Below are 22,576 nucleotides of genomic sequence, written 5' to 3'. Positions count from 1 at the left end.
ACATAGGTGCGGCTGAGAGAGCGCCAGCTATTTTTTCTCTCTCTCTCTCTCCCTCCTTCCTCCCACCCCCACCCCCCCACCCCCACCCCCGCCCCTCCCCCCCGCCCCTCCCCCCCATTAGCCCTGGTGGATGGCAGCTTGTTCTGCTGCCTCTGTCCAAATTCCACCTTCTTTTATACCATTGATGACATATCAATATTTCTTATAATAGGATTGGTCCGATATTGTCAGAACCATCAGACTTAGATGTCAAAAATCTATTTAAATTTAAGTATATGGTTCAAATTGATTGGCTAAATTCAAAAACCTGTTGTCTCAGTAAAACCTGCTGCTCGGCCCGTTAACTGTCCAGCCTTACCACACAAATGCTTCAGTTCGGACTCTCTGTGCACTGTACTGGCAAACTCAAGCTGCTGCTCACAAACATCCATTTTAAATCTCTAAACACAAAAAACACATGATTTTTTAAAACAGCCCCTCAAGCATCCTAAAAATACCAATTCTAACTTCCTGCTCTCCAATCTACAAGTACTCTACCTAACTTGGCAACATCAAACACTTGGAGAGGAACTTGTGCCTGAAGTGGGCACTGATCCTGAGCTCACTATAGAAACCTGCCGAAAGTTGTGTTTATTCAGGGAAACCAGACAAAAGGGGAACTAATAACTGCATTGGTGATTAGAACAAAACATTGACATGAATATAACAGTCATAATACCAGTATGTCTGTGTTTCCTTTTCTATATAAGTGCAGGTATCACAAAATCATAGCATCCCTACAATGTGGAAACAGGCCCTTTGGCACAAGTCCACACTGACCTCCGAAGAGTAACCCACCCAGACTATTTCCCCTATCCCATTATCCTATGTTTGCCCCTGACTTATGCACCTAATCTACACATCCCTGAACACTATGGGCAATTTAGCATGGCCAATCCACCCTAACCTGCACATCTTTGGGATTGTGGGAGGAAACTGGAGCACCCGGAGGAAACCCACGCAGACACGGGGAGAACAAGCACACTCCAGACAGACAGTCGGCCAAGGCTGGAATCGAACTTGGGATCCTGGTGCTGTGAGGCAGCAGTGCTAACCACAGAGCCACCGTGCCCCCTGTGAATTAAACATTGCCCAACACTAACACTGGACAGGACCTGAGTGAAATGGATTTCCTAATTTTAGATCAGTCCGAGTAAGCATTGATTTTACTCTCCAATTCAGTCACTGGTCAATTTCTCAGGGACAATAAGCCCTTGTTGTTAACACCGTGATGGCCAGAGTTATGTCACTCAATGCCAGAAATGGAGAGCCAGCTGATGTGTAACTGGTTTTGAAGCAAGTTGATGATCTCTCAGAACAATAATCAAATGTGTCTATACAGAATATTTTGTAACAGAGAAATTTTCCTTCCACATGCTTTTAAGATTTTTGTTCTCTGAACCCAGTTCATTCTCCATCTCTAAAGCTTTGTATAAAGGGCAGAATTTGCTTTGTGAAGATTTGATTTTGGGACAGCGCTAACTGTGAAGATTTGATTTTTGGACAGCGCTAACTGTGAAGATTTGATTTTGGGACACCACTAACTGTGAAGATTGTGGTTCCTGCCAAAACTCCATTCATCTTTTCATCGCCTCAGCGATCAGACTGTTGACAATCTTGGTGTCATACCTGACCCTGTCAGCATCATCACTTACAAACACCTGTTTCTAGCATCAGCCCAGTTATACATGGAACCTAAATTATTGGACAAAAATGTATTTGTTTGCATGTTAAATGATGCACAAGAGCACAATGGATCAGTTAAATCAAACTCCGGTTTATAAAGCTAAAAGGTTTCTCTCTTTGGAACCCAACAGGCATCAAGTGAATTCAGAAATCATTTGTTCAAAATTAAGACAGCTCACAAAATTAGCAAAACAGCAGATCTGGAACAAGTGTAGTGCAATAAAACCAGTTTAATTCTTGATAAACAAAGTACTGAAAAAGGCAACTTTTTTTAATAAAAACCCAAACCCATTTGTGAATCAGCAAATAGAATCTCAATATTCTTCTTGAAATTCTATCAAGGTAAGGGAGAATATACCAAAAATAATGAATGAATTAATTTACCATTAGTAAGGGGCTAAAGGATCAGTATTTTAAACAAACCACATGGCTAAGACAAAAGGATTCAACTGGGCAGTGATATACAACCATTTCCATCTTATTTAAAACTTTAACTTGGTCACCAAGAAGTGATTGGTCTTACTTTGTAGGGAGCACCTGTAGAATTCATCAGTGCTCCCACACAACTAGCACATTGGTTCACACTGCTAGGGTTTCTTGTTAATTAGAAAGTGCATTTAACTTTATAAAGGACAGCATGCCAACACACCCTTTCTCAAAGGCATGTCAAAGATCAACTTGAAGCTCCTTCCCCCAGTGCTTTTGAAGATTGGATATTATGCAATGTCTAATTGCAACTCAAGAGAAAAAGAAAACTTTATTCCCATTACTGCACACAATTCATGCTCATTTACACTGGAATTGTGCATTAAGTCATTGATGTAAGTCAGTGTGAGCTCTTCACTGTTTCAGTTCGACGTAGTTAGCTGGAAATAGACCATATCGACCCCGGCACTCCCCACGCCACCACCCTTCATCAATCATCTCAATGTTGGTGATGATGTCATCAGGATCAAAGGAAATTTCATCATCGCCATCTGGAAAATTACACAAAGACCACATTGTGAGTTACATAACATCCAACATCCAACATCCAACATCCAACATCCAACATCCAACATCCAACATCCAACATCCAACATCCAACATCCAACATCCAACATCCAACATCCAACATCCAACATCCAACATCCAGGTAGGGCACTGCCTCATTCCAGAAACCTCCACTTACCTTCAGGTAATTACCTCGCCCTCTGAGAGCTGCTCACGATCCTGGAAATGGATCACCATCCCTTCAGGGACATTCTTCAGATTTTAGTTTAGTTTTAAGTGACTCTCTCATATTTATGTCCCCAAGTTTGGATTTTCCCACACCTGGAAACATCATCTCTTCATCTATTGCACCAAACCTATAAAACTTAGACAGGAGCTAGCAGCAGGAACACACCATTCGGCCCATTGAGCCTGTTGTACCATTCAATATAATCATTGCTGATCATTCAACTCAGTCCCTGGCCTCACTCCCCACCCCCTACCGCCAACCCCCCCATACCTTTTGATCCCTTTAATTCTAAGGAAAATATCTAACTCCTTCCTGACAACATTCAATGTTTAAGCCTCACCTGTTTCCTGTGGTTGAGAATTCCGCAGGCTCCCCACTATCCAAGGAAAGAGGTTTCTCCCAGTCTATCTACTCATCTCAGCTCTAAAGGCTTATCCTCATCCTTAGACTGTGACCCTGGTTCCAGACTTCCTGATCATTGGGAACATCCTTCCTGTTTGAATGTTATAGGTTGGTATGAGACCCCCTGCCTCATTCTTCTTCTAGTCCTAACCAAGGCCCAAACATCAATCCAGCCATCCTGGGAATCCCATTGGGAAACCTTTACCACACTCCCTCCATCGCCAGAACATCCTTCCTTAGCTAAACAGACCCAAACTCCAGGTGGTCTCCCCAAGGCCCTGCATAATTGCAGCGAGACCTCCCTGCTCCTGTACTCGAAGCCTCTCACTGTGAAGGCCCGTATACCATTTCCCTTCCTCACCGCCTGCACGCTTAACTTCAGTGACTGGTGTATGAAGATACACAGGTCTCATTACATCTCACCCTTTCCCAATCTATCACCATTTGATCCTGGTTTTACTACTGCACATTTATCCACATTATATGCGTTTGCCCATTTTCTTAGCCCATCCAAATCACAACTAAAGGATCTCTGCATCCTCCTGAGTTTCCCCTCCCTCCCAAGCCTTATTTTATCTGAACATTTGGAGAAATTACATCTACTTCCCTCATCTAACCTGGCATCTAGCATATATTGTGAATAACTGTTGTCCACTAGTCACTCCCTGCCACTCCAAACTATTTAATTTATACTGTTTTCCATCTGCCAACTAGTTCCAATCCAGTTCAGTATACCATACCCATTCTATGTACTTTAATTTTTATTTGCCAAGTTTTTATGTGGAACCTTATCAAAAGCATTCTGAAAATCAAAGTAAACCACATCCACTTGCTCCCTCTTCTCCAGTCTATTAATTAGATCCTCAAGACATTCCAGCAGATTTGTCTGGAATTATAACTTTCCCCCTTTGTAAGTCCATGCTGATTCTGTCCAATCTTCCAAGTGCTTTGCTGGTAAATCGTTTCAAATGGATTAGATTAGATTGCTTACAGTGTGGAAACAGACCCTTCAGCTCAACAAGTCCATGCTGACCCGCCGAAGCGCAACCCACCCAGACCCAATCCCCTACATTTACCCCTTCACCTAACATTATGGGCAATTTAGCCTGGCCAATTCACCTGACCTGCACATTTTTGGACTGTGGGAGGAAACCGGAACACCCGGAGGAAACCCACGCAGACACGGGGAGAATGTGCAAACTCCACACAGACAGTCACCTGAGGCGGGGATTGAACCCGGGTCTCTGGCGCTGTGAGGCAGCAGTGCTAACCACTGTGCCACCCTGTTAGCTCTAGCATTTTCCCCCAATATCGATATCAAGCTAACTCGTGAATAATTTCCTCCTTTTTTCTGCCTCCCTTTTAATTCATGGGGTGACATTTGCTACCCCCTCCCCCCAGCAAACCACAGGAACAATTCCAGAGTCTATACAAGTTTGGAAGCTGACCGTGGTGCACCTGCGATCTCTGGGGCCACTTCCTTAAGTAGTCTGGGACGAAGCGTATCAGGCCCTGGGGAGAGATATGCCTTTAATTCCATTGGTTTCCCTAACATTTTGTCGTCACTAATAATGTTTTTTTAATTCCTCCTTCCCATTCGATCCTGTGTTACCCGATATATTTGGAATGTTACTTGTGATGTTATTTTGGGATGTTATTTGTGATTTTAGTGAAGACAGAACCAGAAGTAAATATTTAATTGAAGGAAAAACAGAAACTGCTGGAGAAACTCAGCAGGTCTGGCAGCATCTATGGAGAGAAATCACAGTTAATGTTTCCAGTCCAGTGGCCCTCTTCAGAGAGGACTCAAAATATTAACTCTGCTTTCTCTCCACAGATACTGCCAGACCAGCTGAATTTCTCCAGAAATTTGTTTTTGCCAGATTTCCAGCATCTACAGCTCTTTATTTTGTTTTTATGTATTGAATTGGTCTGTTCTCTTTTTGTCCCCTGTTTCTGACTGGACAGAACCCACATTCATCTTTATTGATTTCTTTTCTCTTTGTATACTTATACCTATTGGCAGCTTCTATGTCACCTACAAGCTTAGTCACACAGTGCATTGTCCCTCTTCATCAGTCTTCTTGTCTGCATTTGCTGGATTCTGAATTCTTCCCAATCCTCAACTCTATTGTTTTATGTTTGGGAATTTAATATTGTCCGTAACTTCCCCTGTTAGCCATAGTTTGAGCATGCGTCATCTTTTAGTTTTATGCCAAACTGGAATGAACAACGCTTTGCAATTGGTTTGTGCATTCTCTCAATGTTTGCCATTGCCTACCACTTTAAATAACAATCCCCAATAATCTTAGCAAACTCACACCTCATACCAGTCTCACAATTACACCACTCTCCATTTTAATGAAGAATTCTATCTTATTGTGTCACACTTCCCCAAGAGCCCACACACAACTAGACTTCCAATTATTCCTTTCCCATTACAAACTCCCCTATCAAGGTAACCTCTCTCTATTTGGTTCCTCAATATATTGATTCATAAAACTACTCTTTATGCACTTCAAGAATTCCTCCTCCACACTATTGTTACTGATTTGATTTGTCCAATCTATATGCAGATTGAAGTTGCCCAGCATTACAGCTGTACCTTTATTATTTGCATATTGAATTCTCTTTTTAATGCCTTCCCAATATGCTGGGGGTCAATATAAGCCCAGACTATTGTTTTCTAATAGAAACCCCTTGGTGTTTCTAAGCTCAACCTGCACAGTTTCTACTTCAGCAGAGCTGACATCCTTCTTCAGCCTCACACTCCTTTCCTTTCACCATCCTAAATATCTCTATTTATTCACTATCCAACTTTGTTTTCTTGAGGAAAGTGTCTGAATCTGTTCAGTCCATCCTGATTGCTGTCAACTATCCCTCAGAGCTCTGAGGCTGCTCTTGCAAACCTTGCCCAGTGCTCCTGTCTGTAAACGGGCCATATTAGGGAGGACCGAGAGCTGCAGCCGCACACTCACCAGCCTGGTAGTCATACAACGCCACGGCTGTGATCCCATACTCATTCCCATATTCTGCATAAGTGGGCTCATCTGGAAAAGACCACACAAGCTGGAATGAGAAACAATTCAAACAAAAATGGTCAAATCTCTTTAAAAAGACCCTCCTTTACAATAGGATTTTCCTCCCTTTTAAAGCAGAAAACATTCTAATATTAAATGCAAGAAAATGTAAATAATTTAACACTGTACTCTTTATTTCAGGACCTTGGGAAGCAAAGGTTAAAACTGTGTATTTGCCATTACCTCTTTGGTAAGCTTGACTCTCATCCGGCATCTGATAAACCGCTTCTTGTTCATATGTCGTCTCTTGGTATTGTGGCTCCTCACTGCTGTAGGTGGGTTCAACTTCATAGACGGGCTCTTCCTGTGCAGGGGGCTCCTATACAATTGGGAATATTTCAAACTTGTTACAACTTGCATTCCATATTCACTCCTTCCTCCTGAATGAGTGTTTAAAATGGTTATACACAATATCCAAAGTGGGAATGGATCATTAACTTTCCCTAACTGTCCTACAGCCACCATCCTTCATCTCCCTTTTACGTTCTTTTTCGCTTGCTTCTCTATGACTCAATAACCTCTTTACCTTTTGTGTTGGGTTTATGCACCATCTGCCCTCTTGCTGCTCCTCTGCCTCTGTCAAAAGTATTTTTAAAAAACTATTTTCCAACACGTTTCAATTTGGAAGAGTCATACCAGACTCAAAATGTTAACTTTGCTTCTCTCTCTGTTGCCAGACCTTTTGAGTTTCTCCAGCATTCTGTGTTTGTTTCAGATTCCAAGTATCTGCAATATTTCACCTTTCTTCATTTTTATACATTGGTTATAAAAGTATTGGAAAACAATTGTTTTAAAAAATGATTGTCTCACGAGAGGAAATCGGTTAAAGGCTAGTGGTCACGTTAGCAAACCTTCCAAGGATAGGTGGATTGATACAGAGTAACCCTATTCTCTTGGGTCTTCATTCTTTGACTGGACCACTACCTCCACACAGTTGGAGGGTATGCTCACATGTGATACCTCAAGAGATATCAGGGGCAAAGCGATGTCTCAAATAGTCCCAATTCCTCAGTTGTGAGCTACCAACAAGCTGTGCAACCTTTGGTCTAGTATTGTTCCACACAGGGGGAAAAAGAAAATCAGATTTTAATAAAATCTGACTTCAGGGAGGTTCAAATAGCATTAGCTGCTGTTATGTTTTCCCATACGGTTACACAGTAATAAACTAACTGCTGAGTTCGTTTTTGTTCCCTTGCTCCCCAGGATGTGTAGAATGTTCATTCTCTCCCTTTTCAGATCCAAAATGTGTTGCCCTTTGCTTGAGATTTTTTTTCAATGGGAGCAGCACTGTGGCTCAGTGGTTAGCATTGTTGCCTTTCAGCACCAGGGAGCCAGGTTCGATTCCAGCCTTGGGCAACTGTCTATGTGGAGTATACACACTCGCCCAGTGTCTGCGTAGGTTTCCTCCCACAATCCAAAGATGTGCAGGTCAGGTGAATTGGCCATGCTAAATTGCCCATATTATTAGGTGCATTAGTCAGACGGAAATGGGTCTGGGTGGGTTACTCTTCAGAGGGTCGGTGTGGATTTGTTGGGCCGAAGGGCCTGTTTCTGCACTGTAGGGAATCTAATCTAATCTACGTTCTTTCATCTAATTTTTTTCATGAATAAACAACGTCCCTGAAATGAATTTCCAGACAAACAATTAAGAGAGATAGAGATTGAGTAATAAAAACACTATTCACCTCATAAACTGGACTAGGTGATCGCTGCTCCTTAACAGGAACTGGAGCTGGCGCGGGAGCGGGAGCGGGAGCGGGAGCGGGAGCGGGAGCGGAAACAGGTTCCTGGGATACAGGGGGCTCCCGGGATGCAGGGGGCTCCCGGGATGCAGGGGGCTCCCGGGATGCAGGGGGCTCCCGGGATGCAGGGGGCTGGTTCTTTGTGAATTCTTGCTCCTGCTTTACAAAAACAGAAAATATTTCATGTTAATACACTTATTGTACAGATATAATATATTCACAGTTCACTTATCAGTAGAAATAAACAGAATCAAAAATTAAGGGAATCATCCAATAATTCTCATGGTTGTCCCCCCCCAATTTCATCATTTCTTTTGAAACAGTCAAGATTTCTAATAAATGTTTCTCTTTGTTGTTGACTTGAGTACAAGAATTCCTTTTTCGCTTATTAATAAAGGGTTTGAATTGAGTTCAGCTACAATCAAGATGCATTTACAAAACCTTTGTTGAGATGAATTATTAAATATTCCAATACTAAAATCTCAGTTTGACATTTACCAGATTCCAGCTCCAACTTTACGTTGAGGACCTGGTGACAAGTCCATGCAAACTTGCATTTTTTATAGTCAAGGTCAGAAGTCACATGACACCAGGTTATAGTCCAACAGGTTGAGTTGAAATCAGAAGCTTTCAGAGCGCTGCCCCTTTGTCGAACTTGGTTAGACTATAATCTAGTGTCATGTAACTTTTCACCTTGTCCTACACCGGCAGATCCACATTTTTATAGCAACCTCCATGGCATCTGGGCTTCTCAAAGTGTTTTAAGTTTAAAGTTTATTGGGTTCCTTGTTGTGTTGTAGACAGACCTCATTACCATGGTAGGGACCACAACCTCGGAATATAGTCATAGAGACATACAGCACGGAAACAGACCCTTTGGTCCAACTCATCCATGCCAACCAGATAATGAGAAAATTAAATCTGTTACTTACCATAATTCATTTAAAAACAATCGTCACATTTGTAATCATTGCATCATCTTATCCTGAAACGTTTAATTGTTTAATCTAACAAAGAGCAGCTTTGAGCTCATAGTTCCAAATCGTAAATGAGCTCCCCGCTGTCTTTCCATTTAAATAAATAACTTAGAATAAGTAGCTAAATGTGAATGGAACAATATCTTTAGAAACATTTAGTTTAAAGATAGCAATGCTAATCGGCTTAACATGATGTTGCTAAAGCATGAACATTTATGTGGCACCTTTCCAGGTCCAAATACTTACAGTAAATGCTCACAGAGTAATATCCTATGAACAATGCAATGAACAATCAGTCAATCGGAAAACAGAAACAGCAGTTGGTCATTCAGACTCTCTTCTGTCATTGGAGAGACCTTGGCTGACAAGAAGCTCAGCTCTATCCAGCAGCAATGGCTCTCTATCGCTCTTCATCATGGTTCAATGACAATCCATCATCGAGAGTGACAGGAGTATTAGAGAGATATTGTGAGCCATTGATCCCATGCTATTCAATCTGAACCCAAGATTGTTAATTTATCTAGGATGTCACTTCGGAGCAACCCACACATTTAATACCCTCAGGATAGGAAATATTTCTTCTCTTCCTAATTAGCGTGGTGCTCTGTTAAGGCCATATTTCCCTGACCTACACTCTCCTATAAGTGGGAAAAATCTAGCAACAATTTAATTCAAAATCCTATAATCCAGAACCATAACTGTGTTTTAACCTTTTTACATATCTAAGGAATAATGCTTTGACAACTTCCTCGTTTCTTCATATTCTTCATGAAAACCATGGAACCAAATCACTCTTCCTCACTGGGCCATGGGTTCAAGTCGTGGAACCCACAGCTTGACAGCACCATCAGCAGATCGGTCATCCAAAGGTAACATGTCACTCATAACATGAATAAATCAAACAGCAGGTCCCAGTGTCTGAAGTCTCACGGAGAAATTCTTACAGATTTCTGATAAAGCCCAAAGCTTGTAGCAGTATTTTAACCCATTAAAACACGGCAACCTCACACCCACCCAACATCAACTGTCTGCCTCTTATTCCTCATCAGTTCACTGGAACTGCTCATCAGAAAGTGGGTTAGATCGAACATAGCGACATAACTTCATCTAAACATTGATCACCCAGGTCACTATCACATTACAGCTCTGTCAGGTTCTGTGGAGATAGAGACACAGAATTAACGATTCCAGTCTGGACAGACTCTCTGGACAGAATTGAATCAGTCCTGACAAAGTTTCACTGGGGTTGAAATGTTAACCCTGTCTCTCTCTCTGCACAGATTCTCTAAGACCTGCTGGGTTTTTCCGGCAATTTCTAGGCTGTTCTTGTTTCAGATTTCCAGTACCCTCAGCTCTTTGTTTACTTGTCACATTTCTGCTTGTGTACAAATATGCAGCTGTGCTTCCTGCATTACAACAGTGCGAACACTTCCAAAGTATCTGCTGGCTGTCAAATGCTTTGGGATATCTCATAGTGCCACAGAATTTCAAATCTTTCTTTTAGAGCACTGTCAGCTTGTCACAGAGCAAGAAAACCAAATAAATATCAGAACTACAAACTGCATTCTTTGAAATTACTAACTTGATTCTTGGCATAATTTGGATTGCATTCAATATGGGAATGGTCAACTGGTCAATAATTATTGGGTTTCCTATTCCAAAACTTCTATTGGCACATCGCTGTGGCAGGTGAGTTAATCACTGGCTCACTGCAGGTTGTGGGAACTTGCTGTGTACAAATTGGCTGCAATGGTTTCCATACTGCAGCTATGACTACACCTCAGAAATATTTTGTTTATTGCATAGCAGTTTGGAACATCCTGAGTTTGGGAAAAGTACCGTATAAATGCAAGCCTCTGCTTTCAGTATTGGCTGGAAGCCACAGTTTGTAATTTTGGTTCAAACATAGATGGATAGACAGTCACAATGCAACCAACCCTGGATCCAGACTGAGAGACACTGAAAACCAGCAACATAACCATGGTCGTTCATCAGGGACCACTCCTCAAACTCAAGACTCGACTCGGAGATTTCACCCCCACCAGGGAAGGTAACTACAGTCAAACAAAGAGAGATTCCTCTGGGATGGTAATGCTGCTTGGTTCAGTGGAAGTTTACATCCCGCAGAAACCAGCTAGACATTTGAGCAGCTCTAGCTTGCTCCATTTCTAGACTCAAAAAATGCTGAAACCCCAGACTGATTGACCAGGTGCCAGTCCTGCATCAGCATCAAGAGTGCCAAAGTACAAAGATTTATCACCAACCTCCAATTTCCTCTTGGCTTCCTCCTGTTCTTGTTTCTCAGTAGCCCGACGGCGAGCTCGCTCCTCCTCTGCCTTCTTTCTATCCTCATCCTCCTTCACTTTGGCAATGTTCTCAAACTTGGAACGGATGCTACTTGCACTTGCATTGGCTGCAAAGCAAACAGAATGAACTAAATTACAGTCAAATTATAGTAAAGTAAAATACTGTGGATGCTGTAAATCCAAGAATAAGAACACAGAGTGCTGGAGAATCTTAGCAGGTCTGGCAGCCTCTGTACAGGAAGAAACACAGACAATGTTTCAAATCTGACAGAAGTTTTCTTCAGAACTGCTTGAGAATGTAGCCAATCGTGAAGTTGTCATTGGTATCCTCACTGATTCCCAAAAACACATCGAGGAGCCTGCCAACAGAGCAGCAATTTCCAAAGATTTACATAGATGTGAAAAAGACAAACTACTGAGTGAAAACCAAAAGGGCTGTAGATGCTGTAAATCAGAAAGAAGAACACAAGTCGCTGGAAAAGCTCAGCAGGTCTGGCAGCATCTGTGCAGAGAAATCAGAGTTAACATTTCGGGTCCGGTGATCCTCAGAACAGTTCTGAGGAAGGGTCACTGGATCCAAAACGTTAATTTTGATTCCTCTTTACAAACTACAGAGTGAAATACCTCCACGATCAGGGAAGGGCCGGGAGTGATCAGGGAAGCTCATTGGGGAAGGGCCGGGAGTGATCAGGGAAGCTCATTGGGTAAGGGCCGGGAGTGATCAGGGAAGCTCATTGGGTAAGGGCCGGGAGTGATCAGGGAAGCTCATTGGGTAAGGGCCGGGAGTGATCAGGGGATCAGTTCACAAGGATCCAGCCATGATATCAGCACCAGGTTAAACCAAAGGTATCGTTCTGGACGGGAGTCTCTGTGTGACATGCATACATACCAGCTTCGACCGGCTTCGTTTTCTGATAGGCTGGAGCCAGCTGCTCGACATCATCAAAGGAGGCAGCACTCTGTAATCAGGTAGTTCAACATTAGAACAGCTTTTCTCTAACTCCTGCTACCTCTACAATGGTATTTTTTTCTCAAGTTATATGTGAACTAATTTAAAGCTTTGTCAACACAAATTCTTTCAGGCTATTGATTAGAAACCTTCAATTATAACAGACACAAAAAAAATGCACATTTTCTACAAACACTAGCAGATCCACCGTATCGAACAAGACCCTGTTTTACCGAGAAATAACATTAACCACAGCATTACAGACCAATAAGTCTGACATCAGTCACAGGGAAATAACTGGAGACAATTCTGAAGGAGAGAATTAATCTCCACTTGGAAAGGCAAGGTTTGATCAGGGATAGGCAGCGTGGTGTTGTCAGAGAGAGGTCAAATTCAATTGAATTCTTTGAGGTGACGATCAGGTGTTTTGATGAAGATAATGTAGTTGATGCAGTTTATAGGAATTTCAGCAAAGCCTTTTGCAAGGTCCCATATGGGAAACTGATAAAGAAGGTAAAAAGTACAAGATTGGCCAGATGTTTGACAATGAGGAAGGAGGTGCTCGGTTACAGAAAGATATAAATGGATTGGTCAATTGGATAGATTAGTGGCAGATGGAATTCAACCCTGATAAATGTGAGGTGATGCACTTTGGAAGCAGGAACAAGACAATAGGGTAATTAATAACTACAGGGCATGAGTAAGCTCTGCAGTATCTAGGGATGCCTGCCCACAGATCCCTGAAGGTAGCAGGGCAGTTTAACAGGTTGGTTAAAGTGGCAGATAGGACAATTATCTTTATCAGTCATGGCATCGATTCTAAGAGCAGGGAGGTGATGTTGGAGCAGTACAGGACTTTGGTGAGGCCACAGCTGGAGTACTGTGTGCAGTCTGGTCACCTCACTATAGGAGGGGTGTGACTGCAGTGGAGGGGATGCAGAGGAGATTCACCAGGATGTTGCCTGGGATGGAGCATTCCAGCAAAGATGGGAGGCTGCATAAGCTCAGGTTGCTTTCTGTGGAGCAGAGAAGGTTAAAGGGGGAACATGATTGAGATATATAGGAGTATCAGGAGAATGGGGTGGGGGTGGGAATAGGAAGCAATTGTTTCCCTCAGCCAAAGGTCAGTAACAAGGGGACATCACTTCAAAGTGAAAGACTCTCAGTGGATTTAAGGGAAAATGTTTTCCCCTAGAGTGTGGATGGGGTGTTTGGAATGCACTGACTGGGAAGGGAGTTGAAGAGGAAAACTTCACAACATTCATAAAGTACTTTGTCTGAACACTTGAAATGTCATAAAACACAAGGCTATGGGCGAAGTGTGGAAAAGTGGGGTTTGTATAGATTGAGACCAAATGGGCCGAAAGGCCTCGCTGGACTGGACTGTATGATTCTATTTTCCTGGTAAAAAGTGGAGCAGGTGACCAAGAACACAACATGAAAGCCTCTGTTAGAAGACGAAGATTCGTTGAGAAGCAGGGGATGGGGTTCCATCTTTGTTGAGCTGTTCCCCTCTCCCAAAATAAACATTGAAGAGTGTCCAAGTGTGTTCAGTCAGCATTTTCCCAAACTCTGGTCACAGTCTCAAAGTCTAAACAGTGAAGGGGCAGAGGGAAAAGCAAAGCAAATAAAATTAAAGTTGGGAGTGAAAGCAAACTTAACTGAACAGTGATATAAATATTAAACTTAACACCGATAACTTTCAACTCAGTGAGGAACTGTGAATGTCTCAGTTTTTCTAATCATTAGTGATGACGTGATGTAAATCCATGGAATATTACAATTAACATTAATATAGAAGCTTTAATATAAATGAAGCACTGCTGTTATTTTATATGCAAAATATGGCAACAGGAGGAGATGGAGAGGAATGCTTCCAGGGATTTGGTTGTGGGTGGGGCTGGCTAAGGAAGGAGCTCTGGTTATGGAGGCTGGGTTTGATTTGCTTGGATCAGAATGGAGGTGGGCAAGGTCAGAACAGGTTTGGATAGGGTAGATGACGGAAAACTGTTCCCATTAGCTGATGGCCAAAGGATTTGTGGGGACAGGAACACATATTTAAGGATTTGTGGGGACAGGAACACATATTTAAGGATTGAACAAGGAGAACGTGGTCAAGAACTTTGCTTTTTTTCAACACAGCCAGTGGCAGGAAACTGGAACATGACTTCCTGAGCAGAAACAAGGGATTCATAAAGAGAGGGGAGGGCCCTGAAAGGAAATTAATGTGTAAGGTTACAGGGACAGAGCAGGGTGGTAGTGGTGAGACTGACCACTCCAGAGGGCCAGTATACATGCAAAAGGCCCAACGATCTCCTCTGCGTCTTTGAGACGTCGGGGCAAATGGTTCAATTTTCAAGGAGAAAGGAAGAAAGGAGTAAAGTGATGCAGAAGTTTTCGATATCTGATTATTGAATGGAGAGGAAGAGAGGAAGAGGGAAAATAGGAGACAAATCCAGTTTTATTGGATAAATATTAAACCAGAATATCAAATGTTGCTAAGCAACTTCACTTCCAATAATCAATAAGACTTTGCTTGTGGACAGCTGACATTTGGCCAGGTTTGTAATGTCCAATTACAAAAAAGATGCTGCAGCCATTTCCAATCAGGTACAGCATGGAGAGTCTCTCAGTCAATCCCAGCTTTAAAAACCCATAGTGCAACAAACTGGAATCGGTCATTAAAACAAGAAGATTATATTCAACGGTGGTGATTCAGTTGCTGAGGGATAAACTGAGCAATATTAAAAGAAGATGACATTCACGACCACACGCACGACAGTCACAACATTGTGAGATCCTGTAAAGGATAAAACAAACAATTGGAAAGGGGCACAGGGGAAACAGCTCCAATTTAAAGACAGCACTGACTCGAAGAACCAAATCATCTCTTCCAATAAAAAAAACACAAAGAACTTCAGATGGTGGAAATCAGAAACAAAAACAGAAATTGCTGGAAAAGCTCGGCAGTATCTGTGGGAGAGAAAGCAGAATTAATGTTTTGAGTCCACTGATACCTTCTTCAGAACCTGGCATTTTTCCAACAATTTCTGTTTCAGCCTCTTCCAATGATTCTATCTGCGTCAGACAATCAATTCCAGACATCTTCACTATCATGTTAAAGAACTTTGGATTAAAATTTACATTTCTTTTTACCCAAACTCACTCTTCATTCACAGGTTTAACTGCAAGATATCACAAACAGCCACAATATCAAAATATTAGCAGACAGGGCAGGTGGAGAGAACAGTTAATAAAGTAGACAGGATTCAGTGACAGGGGCAGGATTCAGGATCAGGAAAGTCGTGTTGAACTTGTATCAGACACTGGTTCACCTTCAGCTGGAGTGGGCACCAGGAGCATGAGGTGAAGATGTTGGAGACAGTGCAGGAACCTTCTGAATGAGGAACTTCAGTTACGTTGATAGGATGAAGCAGCTGGGGCTGTTCTCCCGACTGAAGGGGAGATTTGATTGAGGTGTTCAAAATCAGAGAGAGCTGGGCAGAGCAGATACTGAGAAATCACTCCATTGATGGAACAATTGGGGATCAGGAGGTACAGGTTTAAAATAATCAGTTAAAGAAGCAACAGTGACATGAAGAAGAACTTTTTCATGTGAGAAATGGTTAGAGTCTGCAATATAATACCAGACGGTGGGGTGCAGGCTTTGAGAAAGAAACAAGATGCTTATTTGAAAAGGAAGAATGTGCAGCATTACAGGGAGAAGGCAGGAGAGTGACACTGGGTAAGCCGTTCATAGTGATAGGATGGGAAAGATGGACCAAATAGACAGAGCATAGTGTCAGACAGTCGTAGAGATGTACAGCACTGAACAGACCCTACAGTCTAACCCGTCCACACCAACCAGATATCCCAACCCAATCTAGTCCCACCTGCCAGCACCCGGCCCATATCCCTCCAAACCCTTCCTATTCATAGACCCATCCAGATGCCTTTTAAATGTTGTAATTGTACCAGCCTCCACCACTTCCTCTGGCAGCTCATTCCATACACTAACCACCCTCTGCGTGAAAAAGTTGCCCCTTAGGTCTCTTTCATATCTTTCCCCTCTCATTCTAAAACTATGCCCTCTAGTTCTGGATTCCCCCACCTCAGGGAAAAGACTTTGTCTATTTATCCTAGCCATGTCCCTCATGATTTTATAAACCTCTATAAGATCACCCCTCAGCCTCTGACGCTCCAGGGAAAATCAGCCCCAGCCTGTTCAGCCTCTCCCTGTAGCTCAAATCCTCCAATACAGGCAATATCCTTGGAAGTCTTTTCTGAACCCTTTCAAGTTTCATAACATCCTCCCAATAGGAAAGAGATCAGAATTGCATGCAATATTCCAATAGTGGCCTAATCAATGTCCTGTACAGCTACAACATGACCTCCCAACTCCTGTACTCAATACTCTGACCAATAAAGGAAAGCATTCCAAACGCCTTCTTCACTATCCTATCTACCTGAGACTCCACTTTCAAGGAGCTATGAACCTGCACTCCAAGGTCTCTTTGTTCAGCAACACTCCCTAGGACCTTACCATTAAGTGTATAAGTCCTGCTAAGATTTGCTTTCCCAAAATGTAGCACCTCGCATTTATCTGAATTAAACTCCATCTGACACTTCTCAGCCCATTGGCCCATCTGAACAAGATCCCGTTGCAATCCCAAGGTAACCTTCTTCACTGTTCACTACACCTCCAATTTTGGTGTCACCTGCAAACTTACTAACTATACCTCTTATGCTCACATCCAAATCATTTATATAAATGATGAAAAGTAGTGCATCCAGCACCAATCCTTGTGGCACTCCACTGGTCACAGGCCTCCAGTTTGAAAAACAACCCTCCACCACCACCCTCTGTCTTCTACCTTTGAGCCAGTTCTGTATCCAAATGGCTAGTTCTCCCTGTATTCTGTGATATCTAACCTTGCTAATCAGTCTCCTATGGGGAACCTTGCCAAATGCCTTAGTGTAGTCTATTTTGATCACATCTACGGCTCTGCCCTCATCAATCCTCTTTGTTACTTCTTCAAAAAACTCAACCAAGTTTGTGAAACATGATTCCCCACACACAAAACCATGTTGACTATCCCTAATCAGTCCTTGACTTTCCAAATACATGTACATCCTGTCCCTCAGGATTCCCTCCAACAACTTGGGTGGCACGGTGGCACAGTGGTTAGCACTGCTGCCTCAGAGCGCCGGAGACCCGGGTTCAATTCCCGCCTCAGGCGACTGTCTGTGTGGAGTTTGCACGTTCTCCCCGTGTCTGTGTGGGTTTCCTCCGGGTGCTCCGGTTTCCTCCCACAGTCCAAAGATGTGCAGGTCAGGTGAATTGGCCATGCTAAATTGCCCGTAGTGTTAGGTAAGGGGTTGATGTAGATGTAGGGGTATGGGTGAGTACGCTTCGGCGGGGCGGTGTGGACTTGTTGGGCCGAAGGGCCTGTTTCCACACTAAGTAATCTAAAAAACTTGCCCACCACCGAGGTCAGGCTCACTGGTCTATAGTTCCCTGGCTTGTCCTTACCGCCCTTCTTAAACAGTGGCATCACGTTTGCCAACCTCCAGTCTTCCGGCACCTCACCTGTGATTATCGATGATACAAATATCTCAGCAAAAGGCCCAGCAATCACTTCCCTGGCTTCCCACAGAGTTCTCGGGTACACCTGATCAGGTCCTGGGGATTTATCCACTTTTATGCCTTTCAAGACATCCAGCACTTCCTCCTCTGTAATCTGGACATTTTTCAAGATGTCACCATCTATTTCCCTACAGTCTATATCTTCCATTTCCTTTTCCACAGTAAATACTGATCTCCTGTAACTCCACACAAAGGCCGCCTTGCTGATAGTTGAGGGGCCCTATTCTCTCCCTAGTTACCCTTTTGTCCTTAATATATTTGTAAAATCCTTTGGATTCTCCTTAATTCTATTTGCCAAAGCTATCTCATGTCCCCTTTTTGCCCTCCTGATTTCCTTCTTAAGTATACACCTACTGCCTTTATACTCTTCTAAGGATTCACTCAATCTATCCTGTCTATACCTTACGTATGCTTCCTTCTTTTTCTTAACCAAACCCTCAAGTTCTTTAGTCATCCGGTATTCCCTATACCTACAGCCTTCCCTTTCACCCTGACAGGAATATACTTTCTCTGGATTCTTGTTATCTCATTTCTGAAGGCTTCCCATTTTCCAGCCGTCCCTTTACCTGCAAACATCTGCCCCCAATCAGCTTTCGAAAGTTCTTACCTAATACCGTCAAAATTGGCCTTTCTCCAATTTAGAACTTCAACTTTTAGATCTGGTCTATCCTTTTCCATCACAATTTTAAATCTAATAGAATTATGGTCCCTGGCCCCAAAGTGCTCCCCCACTGACACCTCAGTCACCTGCCCTGCCTTATTTCCCAAGAGTGGGTCAAATTTTGCACCTTCTCTAGTCGGTACATCCACATACTGAATCAGAAAATTGTCTTGTACACACTTAACAAATTCCTCTCGATCTAAACCCTTAACACTATGGCAGTCCCAGCATATGTTTGGAAAGTTAAAATCCCCTATCATAACTACCCTATTATTCTAACAGATAATTGAGGTTTCATTACAAATTTGTTTCTCAATTTCCCTCTGATTATTAGGGGGTCTATAATACAATCCCAATAAGGTGATCATCCCTCTCTTATTTCTCAGTTCCACCCAAATAACTTCCCTGGATGTATTTCTGGGAATATCCTCCCTCAGCACAGCTGTAATGCTATCCCTTATAAAATATGCCACTCTCCCTCCTCTCTTGCCTCCCTTTCTATCCTTCCTATACCATTTGTATATTGGAACATTAAGCTGCCAGTCCTGCCCATCCCTGAGCCATGTTTCTGTAATTGCTATGATATCCCAGTCCCATGTTCCTAACCATGCCCTGAGTTCATCTGCCTTCCCCGTTAGGCCCCTTGCTTTGAAATAATGCAGTTTAATATATCAGTCCTACCTCATTCTCTGCCTTGTCCCTGCCTGCCCTGACTGTTTGACTCACTTCTGTTCTCAACTGGACTGGTCTCAGATTGATCAGTTATAAAAAGAATCACCACCATTGCTGATATTGGATGAGCTCTTAGTGGATTTGCTGCCATCATTCTCTTCCCTGGTTGGGTTTGACGAGGTCAAACGTGATTGAAGACCATCACTTAGTGATCAAACAAGACAAAACAAGATGGAGTTTATTGCAAGACAGCAACTAGGTACAAGTTAGACTGATGTGGTAGACATTGTCACAGAGAATAAGCAAGCCCCAGATGGTCAGACTTACCTCCTTTGAGATCCCAAGCTTTACCTTGCCCCAGTTTGTGGGCATCATCGTAATGGGTGATGCTTAAGGAATTGATCATGAACCCATTCAGACTCTTATCCAACAGGGAGATTCCAGATTCTTCCCTTTTCCAAGAAATCACATGGCTTTAACATTAGCACCATGTTGTAGGAGTTATCACAATGTTCTAACTGAATGAATCAGTGTTGTCTTGTTTGGATGGTTGTGTTGTGACTGAATGATGGAGTGGCTGTGCGCGCTACATTTACATAGAAGACAGTTCATTGCAGTCACTCACCTTATCCATCCGATCTCTTTGAACTCCATATTTGCCACCAAATCCCTTTGAATAATCTGAAAGAAAGAGATGAGAGAATAAGGTGCAGCCACACAAGAGGTATTCAGAAATACAGAGAGTGACCATGCATCATTCAATGAGGCAGCCAAACAGAGTGCAAAACATACAGCCAAGATTGGAATAGGCTCAATAAGGTCAGATCCAAAGAGGAGATTTGTAATGATGTGCATTATTGATCGAGCATCGTGGCTTCGTGCCTTTTGAAATTGATCGGTTTATCAGAGGAAAGTAAATGAGATGTTGGAATGAATGACCTGATTACTACAGACATGCTGAGGGCCAGTCTATCAGGGGAACAGGTGCTGATTGGCTTGATCAACATCAACATACAAGCAGAAATAAAGTCTACAGGTTCGACAGGACAATGACAAATAAATGCACCAGTTTGTAGCACAGACCTTTGGAGGCATTTAGCCAGAAAATTACTTATCCCCCACTTGGAGTCAGAAATTAATTGGATGATCAAGGTTACATCATTTCTATCCATCCCCAGACTGAGAAACCTCTTCGCCCATCTCTTCTCCACCAAATAAAGCTGAGCGGGTCAGGGGTCGGGGTCAGGGAATTCAGTCCTTTCAAGCCAATCCCATCATTCAATGAGATCATATCTGATTTGACTGGGATTTCAAACCCACTTTCTGTTTGTTCTCTGCTCACCCACCTCCCCCCCCCCCCCCACTTTGTCTTTCAGACATCACTCATGGAGCCTCTAATCCCCATGGGGCATGTTTCCACACTGCAGGGAATCTAATCCAATTGAATCTAAACAGCAGTACTCTCTGGGGAGAGAATTTCACATCCAAATGACACTCCGAGAGAAAGGAAACTCTCATCTCATTTTGAAGCACTGTTTCAGTCTCTCCCAGAAAAGGAACCACCCTTTCCCATAAGATCTTCAGTTTGAAAGAGACCACCTCCCATACCTCTGTGGGGTGATGTTACCATGGTCATGGTGCGTCTGATCTCTGACACCACCCCGTCCATCATACAGGGATGTAGTTACAGCACTGACATCACCAGCTCTTCACACTCATCTCCCAACACACGGTGCTTTTATTTTTATCCATTTGTGGGACATGGGTGTTGCTGGCTGGATCAGGATTTATTACCCGTTCCTAATTGCCCCCCCCCCCCCCCTGGTGGTGGTGGTGATGGTGGTGAGCTACCTTCCTGAATCGCTGCAGTCCATGTGTTGTAGGGTTACCCACAATGCCCTAAGGGAGGGAAGTTCCAGGATTCTGACCTAGCGACACTGACGGAACGGTGAGATATTTCAAAATCAGGATGGTGGGGGGCTCGGAGGGAACGGTGTTCTCTTACAGGGGGTGGTGTTCTCATGTATCTGCTGTCCCTTGTCCTTCTAGATGGAAGTGGTCGTAACTTTGGAAGGTGCTGTCTGAGGATCTTCCATGAATTTCTGCAGTGCATCTTGTAGATGGTACACACTGCTGCTACTGAGCGATGGTGGCGGAGGGAGGGGATGCTTGTGGATGTATTGCCAATCAAGTATTGCTTTGTCCTGGATGGTGTCAAGCTTCTTGAGTGTTGTTGGAGCTGCACCCATCCAGGGGCAAGTGGGGAGTATTCCATCACACTCCTGACTTGTGCCTTGTAGATAGTGGACAGGCTTTCAAGAGTCATGTTTGACCCAAGGGTGTAATGAGGTCAGGAGCTGAGTGACCCTGGGGGTCAAACTGGGCATCACTGAGCAGGTTATAGCTGAGCAGGTGCTGCTTGATAGCTCTGTTACTGGCACATTTCATCACTTTACTAATGATCGAGAGTAGACTGATGGGGCAGGAATTAGTCAGGTTGGATTTGTCCTGCTTTTTGTGTACAGGACATACCTGGGCAATCTTAAACATTGTCAAGTAGATGACAGCATTGTAGCTTAAAGTCTGGACATTTATATTAGCCAAGTGGAAAGTTTATTTATTGGCAGCTTGACTTCCAGCTAATAGTTTAGAAATTAGATTATGAGGAAGATTCTACTCAATGTTCTTTGGCATAACTTCTGAATTGGGGATTTAAATCATGGTATCGAGTTTATGGAGAGAATTTCAGTGTGTCGTGTTGAAATAAACATTTACCTTTCACTAAAACAAGATTTGAAATTGTCACATTTCCATGTGCGTTATGGATTCACGATAGAAACAGATGTCAATCAGATTTCTCCATGGGACAGTAGTCTGAATATTGATGCCAGATATTATAAAACAGCAGTTTCAACAGGGTCAACGATGAAATTTTGGGAGGAATTTGCTGCAGGATTGAGGGAATCAGGAACTATTGAGGGAATCAGGAACTATTGAGGGAATCAGGAACTATTGAGGGAAATCGAATGGTTTGAAGGAGGAAAAAGGGTGGCTCCCGTGAACCACATGGCCGGTTTATACCAGACAGACCTAGAAGGGGAGCATGTGGGGGAAAAGGCACCAGAGCTCTGTCAGCACTTCCGGAACTTTCCATATGAGCCCCACTGTTTCTCGGAATTAATTGAATAAATTT

At 43.0% G+C, this 22,576-nt stretch overlaps 1 protein-coding gene across 1 annotated transcript in view; it reads right to left on the bottom strand.

Annotated features, from left to right (window-relative positions):
• Nucleotides 1-1,796: 1,796 nt before the first annotated feature.
• Nucleotides 1,797-22,576, bottom strand: part of LOC140493852 (src substrate cortactin-like) — an 87,977-nt gene continuing 67,197 nt past the window's right edge. Inside the window, 7 exon segments of the mRNA XM_072592826.1 lie at nucleotides 1,797-2,702; nucleotides 6,328-6,399; nucleotides 6,613-6,748; nucleotides 8,115-8,330; nucleotides 11,413-11,561; nucleotides 12,344-12,413; nucleotides 20,009-20,064. Of these exon segments, the coding sequence (XP_072448927.1) occupies nucleotides 2,566-2,702; nucleotides 6,328-6,399; nucleotides 6,613-6,748; nucleotides 8,115-8,330; nucleotides 11,413-11,561; nucleotides 12,344-12,413; nucleotides 20,009-20,064 (836 nt within the window). The 3' untranslated portion in view covers nucleotides 1,797-2,565.

This window comes from Chiloscyllium punctatum, chromosome 22 (assembly GCF_047496795.1).
Source record: "Chiloscyllium punctatum isolate Juve2018m chromosome 22, sChiPun1.3, whole genome shotgun sequence".
Lineage (NCBI taxonomy): Eukaryota > Metazoa > Chordata > Chondrichthyes > Orectolobiformes > Hemiscylliidae > Chiloscyllium > Chiloscyllium punctatum.
This window is presented reverse-complemented; position numbering and strand designations above follow the sequence as displayed.